The following is a 9,732-nucleotide window of genomic DNA, read 5'->3' as shown; positions in this document are numbered from 1 at the left end:
TAATATAAGTGTAGAAATTCATGAATTTATTATATTTTTTACATGTGTATATAAATATTTTAAATTATTTAAATATTAAATTTTATTTTATATTTTATATTTATTATGTTGTAGGGTTATGCTTGCTAAAGAAGTCATAGAATGAGATGTTTATTATTAATTATCATATGATGATGACTTTAAAATATGATATACATGATGCATATTCATTTGAATAACATTATAAATATTTATACTTATTAAGTAAATAAAACTATAAAGATTTATACTTATTAAATGGTTATTCACTATAGATACTATTCTACAAATAAGAATATTAGTACTCAACAGTGATTTGATAGAGAAATGAGTAGATATAGATGATGACATATGGTATAAATAAATTTTAGGTATATTATGTTTGAGTTTTTTGTTTTCTTTTGTCAAATGTAATAGTTAATGGATAATTTTTTATTAATATTTTATTTAATAAATTAATATATCTTAATTTTAAGATTATCTAGTCCTTTGTTTTTTCATGAATTATTTGACTCATCAGTTCATACGACATAGACAGGCAAAAATTATTATCTTATAAATGTCAGGTTGTTTTGGTTTTGCAGCCTAGAACTTAATAAAAAAAATTAAGGAGGACAAAGATGCATAATAGTTCTACTATATAAATATTAAGGAGGTTTATAGGGTCTATTACATGGTCAATGACAGATTATAAATAAATATTAAGGAACTTAATGCATGGCCAATCGCCATCTAAATTTGATCTGGTTTTAGTTTCACAGACCAGAACTTAATATAAATATTAAGGAGGTCTAAGATGTATAACGGTGCGTTCTAGAGACTCTATTATATACAGTATATTTATAGGGCCTTATTTATAAATAAGAGCACCAGAAAAATAAAAATAAGGATCTAAGAGACGAGGGTTTTAAGCTCCACGACCTCTCGCGAAGGTACTCGGTGCCGAAACCCTAATACCCGGTTGTCGCCGTCCACGGTCTCATTCCTCAGGAAGAGGAGGAAGGCCCGTCTCTCATCGTAGCCATGCACGCCCCAGTCCTCGTTCTCAGTAAGTCCCTCTCTCTCTCTCTCTCTCTCTCCCCTAGGAGGTCGTTCGTACGAATCTTGGGTGACGGGTGATCTCCATCTCGGTTGTGAGGTTTGGTCCTTTGGATCACCGTAATCTGTAAGATCGGTTGGGGTCGTTTCTTGCTTTCTGTTTGTTTTCAAGGCGAAAGTTCGGTTCTTGATCGAGGTTTCGTTACCTGTTCTTTCTGGGACGAAGTTTTTGAGGATTCTGATGAACCCTAGTTCAAGATCGATGATTTGGAAGCCGCGGATCTTCTGCTTGGTTGTATGCCCTCTTTTACGGGGGATCTTGCACTTAATGTTACTAAAGATAACGACTGCTCCTAATTCTTCTTGGTTGTGTGATTTGGTCCTTTGGCGTCTCACATTATGTAGGATCGGCTGGGTCATTTTTACCTTTTATTTGTCTTTTTTATTTAGTTTTGAAAACAAAAGTTGTGTTCTTGATCATGGTCAGATTTCCTTTCTGGTTGAAGATTCTCATTTACCAAGTCACATTTAGGGTCTTAGCAAACCATTGATCAAGATTCATGATTTGGCAATTGCTGATCTTTTGATTGACTGCATGACTTCTTTTGCTGGGAATCTTTGTGGTTAAAATAATATGAAAGGAAGAGAAGAACCAGGATGGTTTTGTCATTCTTGTGAAATGGCAAAACTATTATTTTGAATGTACTGTGTATTGAATCGAGTAGTCCTATGATTTTATCATTAGGATCATCTAACAATTTGTGCTAATTCTTTTGAGCAGAAGATTCTTTAAAACGGGAATCTGGAAGCAAGGTTCATCATGCTAACATCCAAGCCTCCAAGGTGAGTATGTGTTAACGCTTTAAGTATTTGTTGGAGACAGGCTGTTGCATGTCCCAAATTTGGCTTGGAATTGCCTAGAACCTGCCACATTTGACTTGGCATTGTTGAGGGAGGAATCTTTTTATTGGTTTTCATTGGGCAACACTAGGAGAAGCGTGAAAAGTGTTGTTGTTGAAACAGTGTTGGGTAATTAATTTGGGCATGAATCTCAGTGATTTATTAGTATGACTTTGCTTGAACAAATTGGATCAACTGGGCACCTGAGCACTTCTGGATGCTACCATATGCTGATAAGGTTCCTGACATCAAGATTGATTTATCTTTATCAGATTCCTTTATAGCTTTGTTAGTAAATAAACCCTTTCCCAAAAGCTATCTTTAATGCTTACTTTAGTTTTAGAGTGTAATTTTTGAAAGAAAAGTTCATATCTACCTTTATAGCATGACCTGTCTTATGTATCTTGTGAACTGAGTACTCAATCTTTACAGAAATCACGTCTGTGCTGTTCATAGTAGTTAAAAAATGGTTGGGAGAGGAAAATGCGAGCCAAGATATAATCACCAACTTGAAACTCTTGACTCCTATGATGTGCATTAGAAGCAAGTTTGTAATTTTCATGATTTAAGGCAATTTTATCTCGAATCTCAGTATGCAAATCATGGATATGTTGAGCGAAAGAGTGGGCTGGTTCCGAGGCATGATAGTCAAATGGAAGGGTGGTAAGGTCAATGGTTGTGCGAGGGGTATAACTGAGGACAACGTCAAATGGGCTTTTTCCAATGGAGCGGTTAACAATGACATACTGTGTGGTTGTTTGATGAACTTAATAAGAATATCTGGAAATTCCATCATTTTCACCTCTTTCTGTACACTTGAACTTGCATGAATGTGGTTGGCAATTATTGCCCTTAATGAATTCCAGTAATAATTGGAATAGTTGGGAATAAAGTAGTTGATACCTCATTGTTGTTGAAATTGGCTTTACTTTCTTTTCCTTCCAAATTTGGACTTCTTGTGTTTTTCATTATATTTTGTACGCAGGCTGTGGCTGACATAATTCGAACTACTTTGGGTCCTCGATCTATGCTTAAGATGCTGCTTGATGCCGCTGGAGGTCTGTTTTCAGACTTTTTTTTATTTGGCATTGTTAACATCTTAAGCTATTCTTTTGTTGATCTCTGCATCTATTGTTGTGATAATGACACTGTAAACCTCTTAAGTTATTTTTTGATTGGTCTTTGTATTTATTATTGTGATGATGACCTTTTAATCTTCAATTATGCATTAGACTTTTGGTCTTATAAAATCATTGGTCCTTTCTTGCGTTCTATTGTGTACATCTACCCTCGAAGAAGAGATATTTTGCTTATGTACAGGGCCTCTTAGAATCTATAGTAAGGAGGGTAAATTTGTTAACCCATAAAATAATGTCTGAAGTTGAGAATGATTGTGAATGTATTAAAAAAAGGTGCAGTATTATGTGTAGTTAATAGTGAACTTGTTGACCTAGAATTGCAGAAATTGAAGGATTTAGACAATTTATGTGACGATGTTTCTAAACGAATTTGAAATTCTGACATCATCACTATTATTTAATTCAAGCAATGTTCTGTGGCTTTCAAAGTATAAAAGTATCATAAAGGCTATGGAACATGCTTCTTAAGCTGTGCGGTGCTGAATCATATCCTAATGTAAATGCATTCCTTTTATCTGACTAATGGAGCTCAAATTTCTTTTAAACTTTATACAACAATTGCTTTTACTTGATCTCTTGAAATAAAAAATAACTTGTATTATCATTTTGGAATCATCTTCCACCAAGTCGAATCCTATGATGTCTATTTCATTTGTCTAATTGTTTTGAAAATGAATTTAGTCATTGTATTTGGCACATTTTAGCAGCTTAAGATTAGCTAAGATATTGTCAACATTCATAAGCTTGTTGAATTGTTAAAAAAATCATTAGATAAGATATCAATTAGTTAGTTGTTGTTTCAGTTGTAAAATTAAAGCCCAAATTCCATATTGATCATATCAGACCATTTCATGACACCTCTGCTTATAGAATTAATGGGATGTATGCTGATCAAGGAAGTTTGCACTGTTATGTATCTTCGTACTGCTCAGTGTCACAGATCTGCAGCCAAACTGGATCATGGCCCAATGGCACCAACAGTAGCATATAATGTATCTATTTTAAATTCATACCCCTGCCAGTTGACTTGTATTCAAGTATGATTGATTCATTCTCATTGAATATGGCGTTCTTTCAAGGTTATTTCCATCAGAATAACTAGCTGAGAACAGACCAGATATCAAATTCTGTAATAGAACCTTAAGAACTGAGTTTGTTGGCTGTAAATTAGCTAAAATTGGTGGCATTTTGAGATGTACACCATATTGAACTATTCTGGAGCAAATTTTGGAAAGATTTTAGGTCACCAAGCATAACAAAAATGGTAAAGAACTTGCACAAGTTGCTCCTGTTCTGATTGCTTTGTTTGCAGAAGCTGTTGATATTTATGATTATGATCTTTCCAATTTTATTGGTTATTGTTGTGGAATCTTGACTGCTTTATGGTGGTGGTTTGGGCTTGTCGAAGAGCACCAAAGCAAGATCAAAGGGGCTTGCAAGTTTGCTAAAATATCCTTTCATCTGATGTAAATATGATGTGTTTAAGGCTGAGTAACTTCTAGTAAGAAGTGGTTGTGTGCAGAATTTTGTCATTTCTAGTGGCTTAAGAAAGGTGATTACTGGGGGTGATGGAAGTGGGTAATGGTAAATAGGTGTAGACCTGTCAGTCTAAGAGAAGGGGATGATTGAATTAGGACAAATATATGACAAAAATGAAAAAGACAACAATAAAGTTAAATCTGTTGCCATTTAAATGTAATAATTTGATGGCATCTGATGGAAACATTTTTTTGTTCAACTGATACAAACAATATCAGCTTTTGGCATCTCTGACATGCCAGTGATACAAACAATGATGAAGAATTGTACTAGGTCATGACCTACCTATATGTTTTAGTTTTTTCTTCCTGCTCTAGATTAATTTTCCAGGCTAATTCTGTCCTTGGTGGTTCTGCTTCAAGTGGTTCATCACTTGAAGTGGTTTTCAAATTCAGCATCGTGATATACTTTTTAACATAACTTTCCTCACTATTTTCTGTTCAAACTATTGTTGCCAGGGATTGTGGTTACTAATGACGGAAATGCTATACTACGTGAGCTTGATCTTGCTCACCCAGCTGCCAAGGTTTGTCCATGCTAGTTGATTTTAGTTGTGTCAAGTTACTTGTATATGCTCTCTTATTTTGAGTCGATTGCTGTTGTTTTTAATATCATGAATTTTAGATCAGAATTGTTTTACAACATGGATTGTTTTTTTCTCTTTCATTTTACTTGAGAACTCTCGCAGCAGGCTTCATAACCGTACTAAACGCAATACTGTGCTTTTTTTTCCTGACTTGACAGTCAATGATTGAACTAAGCCGCACACAGGATGAGGAAGTTGGAGATGGCACAACATCTGTTATTGTACTAGGTGCATTCTGTTATTTTGTTTTTGAATCTCCTTGTGAATTTATGTGTGTATGTTGGATCTGCCTCATCATATATCTAACTACACAATACATAGTCAAATTGAGTCAAAAGCAATGTACCTGATCGGAAACATTATCTTTGAATCATCCGCCATGTCTTTATTAATGTTAGCAAGATGTGCTTATGCTTTTTTTTGTTCATTTTGGTTTCCTTGTATGTTGCCTGAGCTAGTATCTAAACACAAACCTTTTATTTTTGGAAATGATGATATTTTGCATGAAATTTCTTAAAGCTGGTGAGATGCTCCATGTTGCTGCTACTTTCATTGACAAGAACTACCATCCTACCGTCATATGTCGAGGTAATCTTGAAATAATCAGGAGACACCTATTTCAATTTGCACCATATATGTATATACATGTGTATCTGTGCTGTTTGGTTCATCGTCTCTAAGATTGTCTAATCTTTTCTTCAGCATATAATAAAGCTCTCGAAGATTCTATTGCTGTTCTGGACAAGATTGCAATGCCTATTGATGTCACTGACCGTAAGTTCTTCAATTTTTGATTCAGTTATTCAATGTTGCACAGCAAATTTTTTGATGGTCATGACCAATGGTTCAGTGTTACACCCTTGTTTTTTGCTATCTTTCTTCTTAATTCTTGTGGATCTCCCTTCACTTTTGTCGTGTGAAATATCTTTTCGAAATGTGTTTGAATAATTTTCATTTGGATTCGTCTTCATAGGTGCCACGATGCTGGGCCTTGTCAAAAGTTGTATAGGCACAAAATTTACTGGACAATTTGGGGACCTAATTGCTGTGAGTATTTCCTTGTGATAACTTAGTTTTCAGTTCTAATGATATACTTTATCTATTAGTTAAACATGAGAAGGCTATATTCCAAAGTTGATTATGATGCTTGGTGAAAGTTGTCTTATATCACCCAACAACTGAAATTCTAACTTTTTATCTTGTCATTTTCAGGATCTTGCCATTGATGCTACAACCACAGTTGGTGTGGACCTTGGCCAAGGTCTACGTGAGGTTGATATTAAAAAATATATAAAAGTTGAGAAGGTTCCTGGAGGGCAGCTGGAAGATTCCAAGGTTCTTAAGGGAGTTATGATTAATAAGGATGTTGTTGCACCTGGAAAAATGAGGAGAAAGATATTGAACCCACGCATTATTCTCCTTGATTGCCCCCTTGAGTATAAGAAAGGAGAAAACCAAACTAATGCTGAGTTGGTCAAGGAAGAAGACTGGTACGATGTTGATTTATATTTGACTTGCTATTTTTTACTAAACAATATATTGCATATCCTGAATGTGATGATTGATGTGTCAGGTCAAGCCTACTCATTCTTAAGTAATAAAAAATACTTGGACCTTTTGTATTCTGAAAATTGGAATTTATGGATAACTTGTAATTCTTATAAGGTTGTTGAGATAAGTAATGACTATGTAGCAAAATTACTGTCTTTTATGTACAATTGCAGGTAGTCAGCATGGTTAATGTCACTTATATTTACAGCCTAATTCAACACTTCTTAAGGTAGTTGGTGTTATTTTTGGGCTGATCATGGGCGTGCAGTTTTATATAGTATTATCCCTAATGGAAGTTCAACTTTTTCATCAAAGACACAGTAGAGCTTGTGTGACAAACATGTTATTCATCAATATCAAGTATTCCATTAACATCTACTGAAGAGCCTGCATAACATGTATGTCCATCTCCAGGGAAGTTCTGCTAAAGATGGAGGAGGAGTATATACAGAATCTGTGCATGCAGATACTGAAGTTTAAACCTGACTTGGTCATTACAGAAAAGGGGCTCAGTGATCTTGCATGTCATTACCTCAGCAAGGCCGGAGTCAGTGCCATCCGGAGATTGAGAAAGACTGACAATAACAGGATTGCAAAGGCTTGTGGTGCTGTTGTCGTCAACAGGCCGGAGGAGTTACAAGAATCTGATATTGGAACCGGAGCAGGGCTATTTGAAATCAAGAAGTTTGGTGATGAGTTTTTTGCATTTATTGTTGATTGCAAAGATCCAAAAGCCTGTACTGTCCTTTTGAGAGGTGCCAGCAAGGATCTTTTGAATGAGGTTGAGAGGAACTTGCAGGTACATTTTCATGTTCTCATGTTTGTACATGTTTATTTAAATCATGGGTGTTGTGCAATAACTAAGTCTGGATCCACAGGATGCTATGTCAGTGGCCCGAAACATCTTGAAAAATCCAAAGCTTCTTCCTGGTGGTGGTGCAACCGAGTTAACAGTATCGGCTGCACTAAAACAGAAGAGTTCATCAATTGAAGGGATAGAAAAGGTGATAACTAGATTACTTACCCGTATAGTATGCTCTCATTCATTAAGTAGAATTGCAGAACCAATGATGTTATACGCTAGGCACGTGACAACTAAATTGATCTTCTGTTTGGTTGTGTAATCAGTGGCCCTATGAAGCTGCTGCTGTAGCTTTTGAGGCGATCCCACGAACCTTGGCTCAGAATTGCGGGGTGAATGTCATTCGAACAATGACTGCCCTCCAGGGAAAGGTGAAGTATAACCTTCTTGCCACTGTGATCTTATTCGGAGTTCCTTTATCTGGAAATTTGGACCTTGAATCTGATCTATTTCAGTCAGGTCGATCGTTACTGATTAGACCCCTTTGTAAGGCTTGATATATGGCTGCCTATGGACATGTGACTTGCTGAACCATGAGATTGATTTACTTGACTAGGCTTGATGGTTATTGTGACCATACGACAAGATGACATCATTTGCCTGTTTTGTGTTGCAGCATGCTAATGCCGGAAATGAATGGGTTGGCATTGATGGAAATACTGGTGACATTGTTGATATGAAAGAGCGGAAGGTATGGGTTGGGTGCCAACCTCCCTCCATTCCCGTTCTCGTCTTTCTGCTCCTAATTGGTGTTTCATTTCAGATATGGGACTCCTACAATGTAAAGGCCCAAACTTTTAAGACGGCCATCGAGGCTGCTTGCATGCTTTTGAGGATTGATGACATTGTGAGTGGGATCAAGAAGAAGCAGGCTCCTGGGGCTGGCCCAACTCCATCTAAGCCTAAGATAGAGGAGGAAGGAGATGCAGACAACGAGCAGATCCTACCAGATTAGAAAGCCCAAAGGATGTGTGGTTTTATGTCACTTGCAGGATTGTTTTGAACCCATGGGTACTTGAGTTCGTTCCCGGGTGGTTGATGATGTTTTCTGTGCCTCGAGAGGCATCCCTTCATGCTGTATTTGTTTGAGAAATTTTGTTTAAACCTGGGAAGTTGGGTGTTACCTTTTGTTATGGCTAACCCTTTATTTATGCACTGTAACAGCAGGTAAAAAATTGTTTTAGATCGAGTAGGATCTTTTTGTTTTTGTTTTTGTGTTCCTTCAGAACGCTGTCAACTTTGTGCATGGCTGAAACAGAAAAACCAAAGAAATAGGGATTGTGGAAATATGTTGCTGACATGCATCTGTTCTCCCGGCAATTTGCATTGTGATCTTTGTGTATGGGAGCCTTAAGTTCAGGGTGCCTCTGCCGTAATGAGGGTAGATATTAGTGTAGCAGGCTTTGATCAGTGATGATGTAACGAGGAATGAATGCCACACATCAATTACCGTTAATACAAAGAATCAGATAAAACATGACGAATGATATCAATATTTTTCAAAGTAAATTTGGATCCTTCGGTTATTTAATCCTCTGAATCCCTCTGGATGACCAACAAACTATGAATATGCGTTGGTAAAAACTTCAATTTTGTTTTACGATTTGTCAAGGCATCCAAAGAGTCTCCATTAATCCACTAATCTACTTCAAAATGCAAGTTGATGAGTCCTCCTATGGGGAACATGTATGAGATAGATGTAAGAGATGGCTTGAATCACCAAAGGTCCACAGGAAGCCTACTTCTCGGAAGGCTATATCTACCTTGGAGACTGACACAACTGGAATAATAGACTTACCCCATCATCATGTCTGTTGAAGAATAATAAAATTACTTCATTATTTATGTAAAGTGTCGCCATTTTCTCCTTGTTCTAACCCTCAATTTTTTGTGTCTCAAAAGTCTGCAAGCTCGTCTATCAGCCGTCACCTTTCGAATTTTTAGGAAACTAAGTCTAAGTTTATCCTCATATTTTAAGGCTAAAAGATCTACTCAAAACTCTATTAATCAGAACAAAGATCAATAAGGCATTAATAACAAGCTTCTTTGGTGCAGACATCATAATTATTGCTATGGTAAAAAAAAAGAATAAAATGATA

At 36.2% G+C, this 9,732-nt stretch overlaps 1 protein-coding gene across 1 annotated transcript; it reads left to right on the top strand.

The window, feature by feature from the left end:
* The first annotated feature begins 905 nt into the window (after positions 1-905).
* Positions 906-8,931, top strand: LOC135676773 (T-complex protein 1 subunit gamma). Its single transcript, XM_065188314.1, has 14 exons — positions 906-1,066; positions 1,838-1,899; positions 2,942-3,014; positions 5,093-5,160; positions 5,379-5,448; positions 5,740-5,808; positions 5,923-5,994; positions 6,194-6,267; positions 6,433-6,710; positions 7,186-7,570; positions 7,650-7,775; positions 7,900-8,004; positions 8,250-8,324; positions 8,397-8,931. Exons 1-14 carry the CDS (start codon positions 1,042-1,044, stop codon positions 8,586-8,588), a joined length of 1,674 nt encoding a protein of 557 aa, XP_065044386.1. The 5' UTR covers positions 906-1,041; the 3' UTR covers positions 8,589-8,931.
* Positions 8,932-9,732: the final 801 nt, after the last annotated feature.

This window comes from Musa acuminata, chromosome BXJ1-6 (assembly GCF_036884655.1).
Source record: "Musa acuminata AAA Group cultivar baxijiao chromosome BXJ1-6, Cavendish_Baxijiao_AAA, whole genome shotgun sequence".
In the NCBI taxonomy this organism is placed as follows: domain Eukaryota; kingdom Viridiplantae; phylum Streptophyta; class Magnoliopsida; order Zingiberales; family Musaceae; genus Musa; species Musa acuminata.
This window is presented reverse-complemented; position numbering and strand designations above follow the sequence as displayed.

Coding starts and splice junctions, on each gene's coding strand:
- LOC135676773 (XM_065188314.1), top strand. CDS start 1,042: ATGCACGCCCCAGTCCTCGTTCTCA. Junction 1,900..2,941: donor CTAACATCCAAGCCTCCAAG/GTGAGTATGTGT, acceptor TTTTGTACGCAG/GCTGTGGCTGACATAATTCG. Junction 5,995..6,193: donor GCCTATTGATGTCACTGACC/GTAAGTTCTTCA, acceptor TCGTCTTCATAG/GTGCCACGATGCTGGGCCTT.